Source organism: Amphibalanus amphitrite, unplaced genomic scaffold (assembly GCF_019059575.1).
Source record: "Amphibalanus amphitrite isolate SeventyFive unplaced genomic scaffold, NRLGWU_Aamphi_draft 000139F_arrow, whole genome shotgun sequence".
NCBI lineage: Eukaryota > Metazoa > Arthropoda > Thecostraca > Balanomorpha > Balanidae > Amphibalanus > Amphibalanus amphitrite.
In genome coordinates, this window is record NW_024881634.1 from 395761 (window position 1) to 413923 (window position 18163).

Here is an 18163-nt window from a genome sequence, read left to right on the forward strand (position 1 = left end):
GCTCATTCGAGCAACAGGACAATAAGACATGCCATCGTGTGGTAAGTACGTGAGATTGCACATCGTGCTGTCTGCCAATCTATTTCTCAGTGGATTTCTACAATGAATGTGGTACTTATGTCGAAACTCTCGCCCTACGTCCTTCACTCTCACGCTTCTTTTATGCCATCTCCTTCCCAGTTTATAGAACCATTCTCTGAACGCATTTGACCGGCACTTTCCCGGGCTGCTTAACGTGAGAACAATAGAGACTTGGTTGAATAACTATTTGTCACCCAATCTGACATTTGCATGCACCTATAGGCTTTCGCAATAAAAGATAACGATGACAGCTAATCTTATAACTATTATCTCATACACACGTTCAATAGCTAGTTCTTATTTACTATGATACCTAACAAATGCATCATTATTTGCCTCTTACCTATTCATTATAAAAACGTCCACAAAAGTACGTAGTATAAACACAACATGGAACATCACTTTTCACTACCACATTTGTGCGTACATAAAATGTCGGATCCATTTATACGTACTCCCCAAATATGTCAAAAAGTAAAAGCGTCAATCGTACTATGATAACTGCTCAAACGAGTAATTCAGCAATGCCATGACAATAAAGTATAACATTGGGTATTTGTGTACACAGCGAGCGGCGTCCTTTAGTGTCCCTCCTTGTGCTCCAGTCCGCCTCTGTACGTCGCCAGGTGATGGTTACTCTCAGCCTCCTTCTCATCGTTGGTGTAGCCTGTGTTCTGGACGCCGCTCTTCAGATCGAACGAGTCCTGATGACGGTTGAACCGGTTCAGAAGTCTGAAGGCCGTTGGATTTACCAGCGATTTCTTGAAATGATGATGTCGGCTGCATCCTGTAAAGGGAAACAGTCGTGGATTTAATCGTATTTTCTTCTTTGTTTTTTCGTCCGACGCTATGTCTGTTTAAATATATCATTTTTTTAAGTCTTATTATGCTAAGATTGGAATATTTCCTGATTTGTTTTTATAATGAAAACTTAAACAATCAGCCTGATTTTTTTCAATGCCAAAGTTGGTCTGCACTAAAACAAAAACAAAAACATAGGTATGTACAAGGCCGGTATGTAGGCAATTGTTAGAACACTGAATGCACTTTTATCCGGTATCACAGCGGGCGAGCGCGCATGAATCTCGCCAAAAGGTACGCCTATTTTTTTTAAATCTTATTCTCAAAACCACTCATTAAGCACGGTTACAACTCCACAAGGTGTTGTTGATTGCATAACTTTGAATGCAATTGTTCATCTGAAAAGTGATAAGAAACGCTTTTCTCAAAAAGTGCTTTAACTATCTTCAAATGCCCGTGTCGTGATAGACAAACATTAAGTGAGTGGGCGCACTAACCGGTAAATATGCTGCCGATGATGCCGACCAGCAAACAGATCAGAAGTCCAACCATGGTGTATAGCTGGTACGACACGGTGTAGATGTACTGCTCCAGGACACTGGCGGGAAAGGGGACAGGTCACCATGGTGTAGAGCTGGTATAACAAATGCCCACTTGCTCCCGAAATATTTATTCCGAAGATATTACTTAGTGCATATGACCATCTGACTAGACAATAATTCGTCGTGCTGACTGCTGCCTACCCTGGCCCGTCGCCATCGGCCTCCGGAGCGCTGGACGTGGCCGCGGTCGGCGCCGGTGTGGATGACGTCACCGCGGCGGCCAGTGACGTCAGATTGGTGCCACAGCCGGCCACGGAGGAGGGCAGCGGGGGCGGCTGGGTGCCGCTGCTGAAGGCGCCGAATGACATCCAGATGCAGAACGCCAGCGCCGTCACGAAGCCGGCCAGGGTGCCCTGTCGGACGGGTCGGGACGGATACATCAGGCATTCACCATGGTTGTGTTTCCCAATCGTGGAAGGACCTTGAGCGACACTCGTTTTTTTCTTTTATGTAGAGGTGACTTCAATTTTCATGTCTACAGTAGGTATGTATTTGTATATTTTGCATTATTGAAAAACATTCAGAGGGGATATGCGAACAGTCTCACTTAGACAGCAGACTTCTTCTGCACACCTATATTTTATATTTAAAACCTAAGCTGAATAATTGAAGTATTTTAATAATTTCTAACACGGTAGGAGGCATGCGTACATACATGAGATCGCTCGTGCTGGTGACGTGAGACACCATATTTCACCACGGCCATAATGTTTGTGGCGTGGCGACCGACCTCACCTTGCCGTTGGCGAAGGGGACGAAGATGCCCAGTGTGAAGACGCCGAGCAGGGGTCCTCCGAAGGCACTGGTGATGCTCATGGTGGCCTGCAGGACACCGCCGAGGTTGCTGGCGACGAACGCCAGGCCCACGGCGACGAGCCCGTACAGCATGCCTGCCACACAACACTGTGTCAGTCCCGCGGTGCAGCAGCCTGCCACACAACACTGTGTCAGTCCCGCGGTACAGCATGCCTGCCACACAACACTGTGTCAGTTCCGCGCTAACCAGACCTGCCACACAACACTGTGTCAGTCCCGCGGTGCAGCAGACCTGCCACACAACACTGTGTCAGTCCCGCGGTACAGCAGCCTGCCACACAAGACTGTGTTGGTACGACGGTACAACAGACTGCCACACAACACTGTCAGTCCCGCGGTACAGCATGCCTGCCACACAACACTGTGTCAGTCCCGCGGTACAACAACCTGCCACACAACACTGTGTCAGTCCCGCGGTACAACAGACCTGCCACACAACACTGTGTCAGTCCCGCGGTACAGCAGCCTGCCACACAACACTGTGTCAGTCCCGCGGTAAAGCAAACCTGCCACACAAGACCGTGTCAGTTCTGCACTGCAGCAGACCTGCCACACAACACTGTGTCAGTCCCGCGGTAAAGCAGACCCATGCCACACAAGACCGTGTTGGTACCTACCGCAGCGACTGACAACTCAGCCACAAACCTACCGCACATGGGTCTGCATTTAGAGTCGTAGTCAGCCAACATCCATTTCCCTTACTGATGATTCTGAGTGCCCACGACTGCTTTTCGGCCGACATTTTCATGAAGAGCGGGATGTTTCCGACAAAGTCCTTCCAGGTGACCGCAGCCAGCGCGTTCAGACCAGAGGACACCGTGCTGAGAGCTCCCGACATGATGCAGGCCACAAACAGTCCCGGTAGGCCGGTGAGGTAGGACATCTGGTCCAACACGAAATACGGCACCAGCTGGAAACGCGATCAAAACACATTGTCAGTGATGAGGGCATCGTTTCGCAAATCGCATATTTGCCAATCGAGAATTATTATGGAATATTCCCTAAATCACTTATCAAAGCAAAGGCGAACACCAGCATCGAGCGTTGTGAGAACGACTACATGAGACTTAAAGGTAGTGTGCCAGCTTTCCTGGACCGTATGGAGTTAATGGCCCAGATAAGGAGAATCGGATTTTTAGAACTTATCCATACCTTCAAAACTCATGGAAACGTCTTAAATTCTTCAAATTTTGAGTACCCCAGTGCGAAATTCGCCCCGACGGGTTGTCGGTCGTACCCCAACCACATTTCACACCACTATGAACAATAAATGCACACACTGAAACCGCTATTACCGATATGCTCATCCAATCAAGTTTCGATAAACCCGTTTATCATCATCTCCTGCAGTTTCGAACACGCCTGTTAGGTGGTGCGGTAGACCGCGCCCAAAGCCAGGGCCCCGGTAACGTGAGGTAGCCGAGTCGGGGCAGCGTGCGCTGACCCAAGCCGGGGCCGCGCGTCCTCCCGGTGTCATGTGATAGCCCGGGGCTGCCCGCGGGGATGCGGTAGACCGCGCCCAAAGCTGCGGCCCCGGCTTGGGTCAGCGCACGCTGCCCCGACTCGGCTACCTCACGTTACCGGGGCCCTGGCTTTGGGCGCGGCTTCTGCTCATACTTTGTGGTGCGGTGGTGGTGCGTCGGGCCGCGCGCTCTGACTTCGGCCAAGAAAAATGCGTCAGCTGATCATTGTCATTTCTGCCACTTGCGTGTGATGAAATGGGGTCATAACTTAAGAGACGGCTTTTTCATATCAATTATTTTACATAAAATCATATTTCAAACCATAAATAATGTTCGACAGCCAAATAAAAGAAACAATACCAATACAGGCTTACAGTTTAAGGCTCGACATTGTGTTGTCTACGATTAGACAGCTGATAACTCATTCCCGTACGTCGTAACTCTATAATGACCTTTGCTTATTGTCACATGTGCGCCGCATTCGCGATTGTTGCCGACGCCTGTTTGCAGGTCGGCCCACTACAGTTGTTATACATATCGCAAAACCGATAAACTTTTAGGCGAAAAAGGCACTATTCCAGGCCCATTTTTAATTTCTTTTGCGATATTAGGTAAAAACAGAAGCTTCTTATCCTAGGAAAAATAAAATGGGAAATCTTTCAAAGGTGGCACACTACCTTTAAGCTAACGTTTTTATTTTTCACCTGGTCTTTTCTCTGAATAAGTCCCTGCTCTAGTGGGTTGCAGTCGGCGTAGTTGGCGAAAATAGCCAGTCCACAGAGGCAGGCCAGGGTGCCGAAAAACATGTAGCCGGGTGCCAATAGAAGACAGCATCTGTGAAGGTAATAAATCATCATTATTATAGTAACCGTAAGCCGGAAGAAAACGCCCTTGCTGATTGTGAGCTGCTCTGAGATGAATATGGGCTGTTTGGGTGTACATTGCACATCTGAGGTAGTTATGTCGGGGGTATGAATGATGTCGATGACTCACTGTTTTGCTGCTGTCAGGCTGGGCAGACTGTTGTACCGCTGGACAGCGGGCTGCGAGACTCCGGACATCCCCACGCCAGCAAATATCGAGCCAAAGAAGAGATTCCAGAAATTATGCCTGCAATCACAAAACACTTGTCATTCATCGGCTAGCGATCACTATTACAGAATTTAAGTAGTACATCTCAATGATGCAATAGCCGTTTTCACGACGGCCATCTGGTACACATTTGGTGCACATCTGGTACAGATTAGGTGCAGATTTGGTCAAATCAGGTTCAGTGTGTCTCTTAGCAGCTATCAGCTAGGGTTGCACTAATTGCTTATATGCCTGCTTTGTCATATATCAGAGAGCATCATCGATTAAAACACTGAAATAAATTCATTAAATGAAGATATTTGCTGTAAAAGAAATAAGGTGCAGATTTGGTCAGATCAGTTGCAGTCGCCGGATAGCCCGTCGTGAAAACGGTTATTATCCCGTCGAGTGATTTTGATCCGTTTTTCCCCGCAGAACTGGTAATGTAATACTACAATACCTAAGCATACACATTTAACTTCCAGGGCCAATCATTTATTTTAATTCCCAGAGCATTTCCTATAACATTAGCCACGCTTACTGCTACCCGATTTCGTTGGAAGCCAAGTATATAATTAACACATGTGTCATTTAAGCCTGAGTGACTGTTTTATGTAAAACGATGCCTTCCTAATTTTTTTTTTAGTTCCGTATTTCAGAAACTGTCTATCCTTTTTTTATAAAAAGCGCGCACGGGCGCTTACCTATGTATTTATGTGCCCGAGTGTTCGTTGTATTTATTTTTGCGTCATGTCTTCATGTTTGTGAATGCATTTGCTCTACCCTATGCCTAGTTGGGTAGTATTTCGACAAATTAATTAAGTGTATATGGTATTACCATTTGTCATTCACCTTTCCCATAAGTCGAAGTTGAAGTTGAAAATATTTAGCCTGTCTTGCTTTGCGCTGATGGTGAAAATGTTACCGAAGCCTCCGACGTTGATGGCTCCCTGGACGATGATGGCGACCATTCCGGCGGCCATGATGGCTGCCTGAAGGACGTCGGCCCACACCACGGCCTTCATACCGCCCTGAAAAATAACGGCACGGTGTTTCCAGGTCAGTATCACGGAATCATTTTTGATAAGTACGTACATACTCATAATCTCCCTATACTTCAACAAACTCTAATCTGATCCGTTTCAAAACGGACGGTAAAACTCGTAGGCCGGATACGAATCGGATAGGCATAAGCCTTCGTCTGTAACGGCGCTGTTTTGAGTTATAGGCAGCCAATGAATCCCACGTGGCACTTGATACGTGCAGACTTTTTGACCCACCTCTGAAAACATGGCCCAGATAAGGAGCGCACATAGCTTTAATCATTTCCGAACAACAGCGCACGCAATGGGACAAACGCCAAGCATAGACACATGCAACCATACTATGCATATAGGCATATACCATTCAGGCATTTAAAATTCGTATTTCAGGTAGGTGGGTCATGGGTGGCTCATTTTAAATGGACCCAACCACGAATGACTCGGCCGTCAACCATGCCTTATGAATGCGGTGTAGGCGGTGCCGACGGTGGCCGTATAGTGTAAGGTTCAAACAGTAAGGTTCCCTTACGAATGCGGTATAGGCGTTGCCGACGGTGGCCGTATATGAAGGTTAAAAGCATAGGCGGCGGAACGGGGAGGGCACCGGGGCGCCGTGCCCCCCTTTGATTTTGACATTTTAAGATTAGCCCTATGGGCGTTGCATGGAAAGAACGGGACCAAATGTCGGCAGTGCCCCCCCCCCCCTTAATTGAAGGTGTTCCGCCGCTACTGGTTAAAAGACTCACTCGGTGGGTTAAGTTTCCTTATGAATGCGGTATAGGCGGTGCCGACGGCGGCCGTATAATGTAAGGTTCACACGGTGAGGTTCCCTTACGAATGCGGTGTAGGCGGTGCCGACGGCGGCCGTTCCGATGATGCTCATCTCAAGTGTGAGCGGCGTGGTCGAGCTGAGGGCCAGTGCCGGCGCGTACAGTGCCAGAGCCATGTAGAAGGTGATCTGGATCAGCGAGCTGGCCACCACGATACCGTGTAGGGCCGGACTGGCGAACCTGGGAACGGGGTGTGCACGTCATCGTATGGATGGTATGCATGAACATATATGATGAGCACTGTTATAACAGTTCATGTATGTATGAATGGCATCACGAGCATAAAAATGATGGCAATCCTCGAGTTTTACATATCATCCACGACAAAAAAGCTAGGAAGGTTTTTTTTTGGTTTTTCAAAACCTACTGCAAGGCAGCATCGAGATTCCAGCAAATTTTTAGATTGTGCCATTGGTAGGTATACGAGTATGCTATGCATTCGGTGTAACTAAGTAATGCACCCACTGTACCGGGTGGCCCAGAAAAAACGTTCCCAACTTTAAATCAATATTTCTCAGCAAGTGATAAAGATACAACAATGAAACTTCGAATAGTCAATGCGGCACATATTTGCAGTGAATGGTATGATTTTTATGCTATTCGGTAACTTACTTTTTGAACGGTTCGTGTTTCAAGCATGCCATGTAAAAATTACTTTTTTGCTCAGATGTTTACTCAAAAATGTGAGTGAACGGGCCACTTTCATCCCGGCACCACGGCCTATTCAGCCATGACTGCTACTGGCAGCTGGACTCATTGATGGTGCGGGCCTCAGGATGACACATTCCCTCAGGCAACCACGATGGCTCTGTGCCAGCGGTAACATTATCGGAAGAAGTTTCCAGTGTTCTAACCATCCTGTGGCTCGAATGCTTTCCTGGCTGTCATGTTCCTGGAAAAAGGTAGCTTTTCAACCAGTTTTTTTTTGTCATCTGCTGGCAATGTTGTTTTTCATAAGCTATTCTGTGGTCTTCTGGCACAGGAACCAGCCTGCTTTAGTTTGTTTTCCTTATCCGGTCGATTTACTATTTGATCTACTAAAAGGAGGGTAATCAGCAGTAATCCATGCACCGTGCCAACTGCCACCATGCTCGAAACATGATTTGGTGTTAAAACGAATGGCATCCATGAACACCATTTTGGCTCAGTATTTGAATGTTTGGCACATAAGTGAGACAATAATATTTCAAATAACACACGTGTTGGTTTCATTCACGTGCTCTATTTTTTTCTATTCTTTTTTTTCTAACATGGGACGTTTAACCCAATCATCACTATCGTTCAGCATCGGCAAAAAAAGCAGAGACGTCTTGCTTAATTCAACAAAAGATTGGAAGCTTGAAAATGATGGTATAGTGTTATGATTTGGCATACCAATGCGCAAAGAAATGACGCAAACTTGATGAAAATTTTGACTCGTTATTTGCACTCAAATTTAAGATATAGGCTTCCAAAGTTCGGAACGTTTTTTTTGGGCCACCCGGTATATGTTATGTTGAGATGGGAATGTTCAATACCTTCGTGCAACATATACCTAACATTTCGCTTACCTCTCATTGATGTACTCGTACACTGATGTAAGCTTACAGGCATAGAAAATGGGAACGTACAGAAATGCGACTATCGGTACGGTCACAATAGCCGTCATAAAGATGAGCCAAAGCTCAGCTCCGTTCATGAACATCTCGGCAGGAACACCTGGAACGGGCGGGAAAAGAACGAACTCAATACCTTTACCAAATGAATTATTCGCAATACGTTTCACAATGCCGAAGATAATAAGTGAAGTGCAAAATAAGAGTTTAGCCTGTCGTCAGTTACTTCCTCCTTTGGTCCTCGATGATACACAGAACTCTCACTAACCTAGGATAAGTATGGCGGAGAGGAAGGAGACCATGACCGATATGGAGACGGGCAGCACGCGCAGGTTGCGCCCTCCGAGCAGCATCTCGTCATTGGAGTGCTGTCCGCGGCAGGCGTAGTAGACTCCAATGAGCAGCGAGAGCAGCAGCGTGCCGCCAAACACGCAGTAGTCGACCACGCTGAAGGACGACGCTCCCTCCATCTGCAGGGGCAACCGAAGTATTCCGTCAGAATTAGGTGCTGTCTGGTATGTACGAGATGCGTAGGTGCTATCTGTTTCTACTTTTTATTGTTTATTTTTTGAAAGTTTTTTTCGTGGTTCAGTGCAGGGGTGGATCCGGGGCGCCGCAACACTAAGCATCGCCATAACTAAAACCGTAGGAAAGGGCTAACGAGGAAGTTAGCTTTGACCACTGGCGATACAATCGTACATTTTGCCGCCCCTGGCAAGTGGAGAGCATGCCACCCCTATGCCATTGACCCCTAGCCGAAGAAAATCCTGGCTCCGCCCTTGATTTACTGGCAATGTTTGAATGGCAATATTTATGCATGGCAAGAGAACCTATTTGTTATTGTTGTTTCGGAAGCTCGTTGCGGGTTAATACTTTTTCTTGCATTTTCCTGAAGAACTTAGATATTTTTGACAGTTAGGGGAGAGTGGGGAAAGATGCCCAGGGTTTTACAATCTCATATATTATTCAAAAATGACAATTGGAAAGCAAAAACTTGAAGTTTTAACAGAACCCGACATCATTTTTCTCCACAAAATAACATACTTTTGCGCTTGAAATATGATAACTTTTTTGCTATTAATCATTTTCCTGAAGAAGTGCAAGGGGGCATCTTACCCCAGAGGGTGGAAAAGACGCCCTCTGCGGTTGGGTAAGATGCTCCTCCGCACTATAAGTGACAAAATGGGCACGTGAATTGCCTGAACGAATCAGTTACATTCGAGCCTGCGGTAGACAATTGAACGCCATCATAAGGGCAAAACAAGTCATCGCAAGGGGCTTCAGAGGTCATCGTGGGGCCATCATAGTCCAGCGCGGCCAAACAAGCTTCCGTGGTGACGTTCGGAGACCGTTGTGGGGCCCTTATAGATCTTCATGAGACTTGAAGGCCCGTAAGACCATCGTGGGGACCTCACATGCCAGCGCGGCCCGTGGGGCCATAAAAGTGTCGTGAGGGGCCTCGAAGCCAATAATTGGGGCCTACAGAGGCCGTCGTGAATGTGATGGCTCTCAGAGTCAGATACCGCCCAAAAAGTAGGCATATGGGCCATGAAACCGACATGACGAGCAACTGACCGTATTGGACTCTCAATAGTCCCAAATCGACTTTTGTCTTTCTTCACAAGTATGTACTAAATGATTCGACGAGTTCCTTGAAGGACAGCCCACGGATTTAGGGGGGCGTCTTTCCCTATCAGGTCAGGGGGCATCTTTCCCCAAGGTACCGAATTAACATTTAATCAGTACATTTTGTTAGCACTAAAACTACACCCTGAAACAAACTAGTTGAGGCAAAGTACACGCATATAAATGTATCACGACAATAGCAAGGGTCTTAATTTTTTTTTACAATTTCTTTGATATTCACAATGTTTTAACACTAAAATATTTTTGAAAGCAGCACATATAAAACAACCAACCACCAGCCCACCGTTGCCCAACTGAGCTTGGCAAATTTTTGTGCAGTAAACAAGGAAGGTTTCCGCTTTACGCTAAGAACATTAATTTCCAGGTTTGATTTTTTGTTTTGCCGGTAGAGGGGGTGGGGCGTCTTTCCCACCCTGGGCATCTTACCCCACTCTCCCCTACTATAAAAACATTGAAGAAAAATGTAGGCTGTTTTCAGCCCAGTAGGCTGAAAACAGCCTACTGGGCTGTTTCCCGCGATCTGTGTTCGCAGGCTGTGGCGGCGGAAGAAAGGTGCAGACTGCAGAGCGTGTGGTTGCACTCTAAATCCCTTAAAAAATGCCCTCTAAGCATATTTAACCTTCGCCTCAGTGGGGGGGGGGGGGGGCATATGTTACCACCCTGTCGCGTTTTTTGCGTGTGAATAAAAAACCGCGGCGCGTAGCGCCGTGCCGCTTGGGGTAGCTTTTTGTACATCAATTTTGGACAATGTGTGAAATTTTTGACCCCAGGTCATGTCAGGTCAGGTCACCAGGTCAAGTTAACTGACCAAGCCTAAAAAAGTTTGCAATCATGTCCAGCCTGCAGTGTTTGTCAGAAAGGTTTGAAACTTGGTGGATTGCATGATGGTATGGGCACCTATAATTGTATATTTCGGATTTTTTATATCCGTGACCTAAGGTCAGTCCAGTGGCGTGACCTTACCATTATAAGTCAATGGAGAAAAATGAAAATGCCTCTAGATCCGTGTGTACGCATAGAAACAGTCCAAATATTTCAGAATCACAATGATTTGGACCACCTGTGACGACCATGGTGTCATTTTTGCTGATAGCCTCTAGAAAGGTCATCCGAGGTCATTTGAGGCTACAAACATATTTTTGCCAATAACTCTCGATTTGAAAGAGATATGACGCTTGGGATGGCCTCATTATGTTTGTCTTGTTGAGACGCATCGAATGATTTGCAACATGACCTTTTCCGGTCAGGTCATGACCTTGACCTGAGGTCAAATTTTCAAGTTGAGCTTTCAAGTTCAAATTATAGTTCATTGGACGCGTCTCGGCGAGAGGAACACGATTCTGGCAATGTAAATGTCGTGGCTTTTTTTAGTCAAAAGTTATTGTCGAAAAACACTTTTCGTAAAAACAGCTATTTTTGGAGTTTTTGCCCTCTGGAGGCTAAACCGTTGACCTGAGGTTAATTTTGATGATAACCTTATCAAAAGAAGAGTTCAAGAGCTATCGATTGCTTTTCCATGCTTTTTTCTAGCTATCATAGTTCCTGAGATAAATGCATGTTTTCTGAAAAATATAATGACATTTGGCAAATAATGACCTTTGATGACCTCCAGTGACCCCAATATTGCTCTAAGATGAAAAATGACCGAAATACTTTCAAACGTAGGCATTGAGAGCTATCGACTGCTTTTTACCGCGTCTTTCTAGCCCTCTTAGTTTTTGAGTTAGAGGTGGGTGGTAACATATATGCCCCCCCCCCCCCCACTAGGGCGAAGTTGGCTGAGACCGCCACTGGGGCGCGGGTTAATATCGCCTTCCAATTTATGATAAACCTGAATGGTTTCTGATGAGGGGTACCGTGTGCAGCTTACCGATGGCTGAACTGTAATTACGGACGCACCGATAATTTTCCTCATGATAGGGAAGGTGGGGTAAGACGGACCAGCTGAGGCTTGATGTCGCATATCTGGCTACACTGCTCCCGAACCTCATATTGAACCTCAATCAGCCTTAAATGCTGATTCCTCCCTCTTTTGATAGAGCAAAGGATGGATATTAAATTCAAGAAATCTAGGCCGTGATTGCTATGGTTGCAAAGGAGACAATTCAAAATCGCCGACAAGAAAAAAGGCGGTGTAAGACCGATCACCCATCAGTGTCTGCATCCATTTATGTTTGTTACACTTCTGCTCTGTGTACTCTAATAAGTAAAGGTAAAAAACCTTCATTCTTTACTCCCCATGTTGTGGAAGTGTAACAGCAACTAAAAGCTAGGAAGTTGTGTGTTGACTGTCGTTTGGCATAAATGCATGCTAACTTAGCACTAAATGCATGTTAGCTGAGCACTTATAAGCATGGCTCACCTGCAATAGAGATTCCTTCCTGTAAAAATAGCTTACCCAAATTTTTGTCAATGTTATTGCACAATTTTTTTATCTGCTGGATACAATGGACCACAAGATAAAACACAGTGGTCCGTGTCACCCCAAATCTTTTTTCATTGCCATGACGTATATGTTAAATAACTCAGCTTAAATAACTAAGCCATGCCTGTATTAAAGAGTGAATATAACATTGTTCTTCACAGTCAATTAAAGTCACCGAAGTGCAAATAAAAATTAATCATGCAAGAAAGGCGCCTAAATTAAATCGTCCTTAGAAACGTCTGCGTCATGGTTGATGGATAACATTTACCGCTAACAGATTTTAGGACGGCTTTACGACTATGTGTGGTGTCGTTCGGCATACATTGAGCGTCATGGGTGGTGTAAAGAGCCGCGCCTCAGCGCACTACACCTGCGCACTACACTCTTTTGCTGGAGAGGCTCGGTGGGAAGGGATGGGCATTGGGCAGAAACTCCTCCATGGTGTCTGACCTAGTTGCGAAACGACTTAAGTTCCGGAACCCTGCAGTGCATGTCTGCTTCTGTTGGCCGAGGTAGACCGCTGAAGGCCATCTTAACCCTCGCCCGTAAACGGTGTTTTGCCACCTTCGCCCATGCAGGGGGGGGGTTGGTGCGACCCCCCCCCCTGGCGTTTGAAAACGAAGCGTCGTAGAGCTTAGCGGAAAAGACCAACGGATTGCTCTCAACGAGATCTCGCGATTGGTGGTATATTTTGTTATTTTGTGGTCCTAGGTCAACATTTGACCTACTTATGACCGGTCAAAGGTCAAATTTTCGGAAAAATCTAACTTTTTCAGATTTCCGCGCCGATTGCGGCAAAACGGTAAGAGATATCGACTTGAAACCTTCACTATCGTGATCCGTGATCAATTCTCTATCGTTTGGTGTTTATTTCGATGTCATAACTCTAAAAATGATGCGTTGGGAGCATCGGAAGTCTGCAAGGTCATTTGTGCATTGGGTCACGTCAGGCGTGTGACGTCACTGACCTGACCCTGACCCAAAATGAACTTCAAGAAACAACCCACGATGCCTGAAATGGATAGCAAATTCGAATTCAGGGCATCAAAATACCCCGAAAAGGCATACAAGTGCAAGAAGTCATTACAGGTCAACCGAGGTCACTGACCTTACCTTGACCTTTAGTGACCTTCAAAATGTCAACGGACATTGTGCCAATGTCAAATCAGCCAGTTGTGATTCTAAAACAATCCATCAGTGCGTCAGGTCAGTCGGCATTTATACCAATGTGAAGCAATCTCCAATTTAGCGTAAATCTGGCCGGAGGTTGTTCCCTTTATGACGTCATAACTCCGTGACCTGACATGACCTTGACAAAAAAATTACCAAAAGTTGCGCAAAGGTTGCCCCAAAGGGTACTGAAAATTTGAGCAGGCTATCTGAAACGGTTCGGCGTGTAGCTAAGAAAAACCTCAGGGGGGGGGGGGTTGCACCAACCCCCCCCCCTACATGGGCGAGGGTTAAGTAAAAACCAAGCGCCATCGCAATATTAGCTCAACGTCGCAACAACAACAACAATGAAAATACATTTGCAAATGCAGGGTCTTCCACCGGCGTGACCCCAAAAAATATGGATGTTAATCGCAAAACGCAACAAAACTGTTTCGTTTCGATGTGATATTGGACCCCTTAGCCGACCCGCTGGCTTTCATATGCTGGTTACGTAACCTAGCAAGGGTTGCCTCGTCTTTATCAGAACCTTGTCTTTAAACGTATATATGTCTAAGACATTCAACTTTCAAGTGATTACATTTAGATAAGGGATTCCACTGGTAGAATCCGAACAAAAAGAGCATGAATATATAACAGCATAATAACAGCTAACATCATGTCATATGGTATTGCACCTACACGTCATACAAGTGTATATGTCATATGGTCACTGGGTACCGTGCTCTTTCCTAATATTAAGATAATACTTTTTATGCCTCGGAATACTGCCTTGCCGCTTAGGTCGGAAACCAGATTGACATGCCACAAGCATTTTGTAACATGGCTTTTTATGTATTCTTAATCCTATAAATGTACAATATATGCATTAAGCACGTTGCACAAACATGAAACACGTAAACTGGGAACACACAGTTAATTCCTTATCTCATTCTGGTGATTTATACGCAACTCATCTAGGTCAACAAGCTACAAGCCATTACGGACCAACCAACCAATTCCAATCCCATCTCTCCGAAATGTGCCGTTTCACCGACCGCAAGCACCACTTACCGTGTCAGAATGGGTTTGACGTTTGTCGACAAAGAACCGTCTCCTACCACCGCAAGTCAGTCACGGTACGCCTGTCGTAGCCACAGTTCACAGTCTCCCGGTCGCAGCCACAGTTCACAGGATGCCTGGCGCTGTCACAGTTTCGTCACAGTCATCCTGTCGCTGCCACAGCTTTGTCACAGCATTCTGATCGCAGCCACGGCTATCGCAGTGTCCCACACCTGCCGTCACAGCTCAGTCACAGTGTTTCTGTTGCTGCCACAGTGCGCAGTATGCCAGCCTCTGCCACAGTTAGGCCACAGTGTCCCTCGGTCCGCTCCCGATCACGCGCTGCGCTGCTGACGCGGTGAGACCCGCGCGGCTGCCGGCTCACAACTGCGGCAGGTGGGACCGCGGCAGCCTCCAGCAGACGCTGTAGTCAACTCGACCGGAGGCCTCGCTATACGGGTGAAACGGTGGAGCACACACAACCGTAGACCAGTCCCGGCCTCAGTGGGCTTCAGCCGCCCGGGCACGAGCGGAACGAATGAACAGGCTCCGTCTAAAGTCAAAGCTCACAATCAGATTGCAGTTCATGCCTTTGAGGCATGTGTTGCGAAATGTTTTGCAGCTTGACCTTAGAAGTACGAGATGGCACGGACTGTAAAAATGATGGCCTTACCGTGATTATTCTACTTCTGCATAGAAGGGGCGCGCAGAGTGGTCGGTCGATCAATCATAGTCACCATACCTATGTAGCTGTTGCACCGTTGCTGTGAACGTAGCCGGCAGATCGATAATCACCTAAAGCCTTCAACCCTTGTTACATACGTGGTCAGTCGATAAACAGCTGTTCGTATGTGTTGGACCGTTGCACGTTGGACCGATCTGTACCGTACATACCTACTGCTCATTGTTCAGCCGGCCACCGGACGACTGGGAAGTGCAGCTACATCGGCTGTCCTTTACTGTTATGAGGCTATCGGTGGAGCCAACAAATAACTAAATGAAAATACTTTTACTTAGTTATTTGTTGGCTCTACCGATAACCTCTCAACACACATATATGTCCTTACATAATTAGCAACCGGCTATTCCTCTATGACGTTGGTCGTGGACTCGTGCCTTACGTGCATATTCGTCTGACAGAGACCTTGGACATCGAGCAACCATATGTGCACCGCATTCTGACTGATGCTGCCGGCACGGAATCACGAACTGCATGACCTCCACAAGTGCACTGTGCACATTACCTCGGCCTGCACCAAAGGCTTTCAGAAATAGCCCACCGGAATATGTGCATGCCTATATAATTGAAGCGATAGCGCGCTCCAATTGGGTATGCTACACATGTGACCTGCGTGATGGTCCGTCGAGATGTCGCTGCCATACAGGATGTATGCAGATTCGGCCCACACGAACCCTGCAGATGTCTCAAGAAGAACGGTGCCTATTTTTAGCACAAGGAAGCTCACATCAGCTAATATCCTAGGATAGTGAATCGATGGTAGGTATGTAACAGTCTTGGTTGTCATTGCAGTAACCTTCATCCACTTCTGAAATGTCGTTTGTCCTTACATACTTTTATTCCTATTGTCTCAAAGCAACTACTTTAACAGTAAACACAATTTTAATTGTAGTGGCGATCTATATCAAAAATGGCTATCCCCTTCATTCATTCAACCGTAGAAAAAAGAACGCCTGTGAAATGATTGCGTGTAACAGTGGAAAGTGGGCGTCACTGATCACCGTTTGTACATGTGTTAACTTTATATATGGTACCTTTTGCAGGTGCTGGTCTGGATGTGCTTCGTGGACGCGCAGGCGACGCTGATGTTTTCCCTGCCGGACAGCTGGGCTGCCAGCCAATGGGGTAACATATCCACTGTGATGACTCAGGATCGATGGTTAAGGCTGCATGCTATCTCCATAGTCCAGCATGCGGCCTCTTGATGTGATGCACTGACCTTTACAATAACGTTGATTGGAATTATTATTGGTCGCTCCGTCACGTAAGCCTGAACTTATGTTCTCGCGCCTTTGTCACTGAAAGAAACTGAAGGACGCTCTAGAACACTGAAGGTGCTCTGTTCCCATTGGTCGGTGCTGGTTTATTGATCTGATGTTTTTGTTGGTGACGGGGAGGGGGCCATTTGAAGGTCAGTGCGGTCGTAACCGTGAAAAACTGTTAGCCTATTTGAACATCGGGCCGTTTGATGGGAGCACATCCGTCTCGGGCGAGATATATGAATTCTCGCAGCGAAAACCGAACACCGTTCCGTCTTTTCCACCCTCTGGACAATCAAATCCTTCTCCGCCGCGCCTCTAACCCCTAATCCGGACTGAACGGTCACCTTGATCCTTGGTGGGTAGCTCCTCAGGAACAGAGGAGTGACCTTTAGTGGGGCTTGGCTGCCTTTCCATTGAGACAAGCTCAGCCTCGGTGGCGCACCAGGATGGCCACCCACCCTGTCTTTCCTCCCCCATCATCATAATCCTTTCGGCTCTGGAAGGGTCTTGATGGACCGAAAGAGCCCCATCCTACAAAATAAAAATAAAAAGAAAGCGAAAGGCGAAGGAAACTCAGTGCCCAGTAGCTTGTCAACGACGTCGAGTCGCTGGACGTTTAGCTCAGGGCACGTCATTTTCTGCTCATGCTGAAAATACCGCACCTCGGGCTCGGCCATTCAAGGTCACCAGGTTTTATTTTTCCGTGGGGAAGAACAAAAACGTAAACGTTAAAAATGAAAAATGCAAACGTAAAAACGCTAGAAAATGGAAAAGTCTGCCCTTCGATGAACTTTGCTCATCAATATTTAACGTAAACTTAGAAATTATCAATGTACTTTTTATTTTTGACGACCTACCGAACGTCGCTTACTGCTTGTGACGCGTCTTGGCGTTACATAACCCAGGAACTGAGTGAAAGAGGGGTATTAGAACGCCTACTTCTCGGCACGAGTGCTACGTTCGGACCATAATGACATTACGTTCGATGTGCTACGTTCCAGGCTGCACGCTGGCGGTGGTGAACGGTTCCTCAGTGCCGGAGGGCCGGGATCAGGTCTCTAGTCGCGGCTACCCAGTGCCGTTCCCGGACCGCGCTCTGTGCGAACGGCATGTGCTGGTGGCACCGCCGAACCACCTTGTGAAGCTGACCGTCACAGATCTGGACCTGGAGCCGTCACAGTCCGGGTACGGTGACCGCACAAACCGCGGGGCCTCTGTCACATTCTGTGATCTTATTGCGTTTCTATCTCGCTGTATTTATTCCTTTTCCGCAGAAGTCGTTTCGGGGTGCCATGTGGGAGAGTGGAAACGTCTTATGTTGTTTGATGTAGTTTTGCTGTCAGTACGTACGTGGGTGTAGATCAGCAATAACATGGCTAATGGCTATCAGTCTGAATTTGAAATTTAAATTGCGTAATTTAACATTAGATACAAATTTTGTACAAATATTAATCTGTTGTCACAACAACGTGTTAATATAGCTCATATCCATCCACGAACGTTACTATCCACTCAAAATAAGATTTTCATTTTGATTACAAACGACTTAAAAAGCCGACTCTGGATATTTAAAAGGT

At 46.6% G+C, this 18163-nt stretch overlaps 2 protein-coding genes across 2 annotated transcripts in view; one reads left to right on the forward strand and one right to left on the reverse strand.

Moving 5' to 3' along the window:
* LOC122382417 (suppressor of lurcher protein 1-like) overlaps positions 1-18163 on the forward strand; it is a 63480-nt gene that overhangs the window by 38450 nt on the left and 6867 nt on the right. The window contains exons 2-3 of the mRNA XM_043367697.1: positions 16368-16449; positions 17588-17771. Coding sequence (XP_043223632.1) covers positions 16368-16449; positions 17588-17771 — 266 coding nt within the window. The remainder of the gene's footprint in view (positions 1-16367; positions 16450-17587; positions 17772-18163) is intronic.
* LOC122382418 (sodium-dependent multivitamin transporter-like) lies at positions 156-15149 on the reverse strand. The gene is made up of 12 exons (XM_043367698.1): positions 14598-15149; positions 8571-8772; positions 8258-8405; positions 6713-6887; positions 5687-5865; positions 4757-4873; positions 4468-4597; positions 3003-3210; positions 2220-2374; positions 1626-1837; positions 1380-1480; positions 156-868 (listed from the first exon to the last, which is right to left on the reverse strand). Exons 2-12 carry the CDS (start codon positions 8770-8772, stop codon positions 663-665), a joined length of 1833 nt encoding a protein of 610 aa, XP_043223633.1. The 5' UTR covers positions 14598-15149; the 3' UTR covers positions 156-662.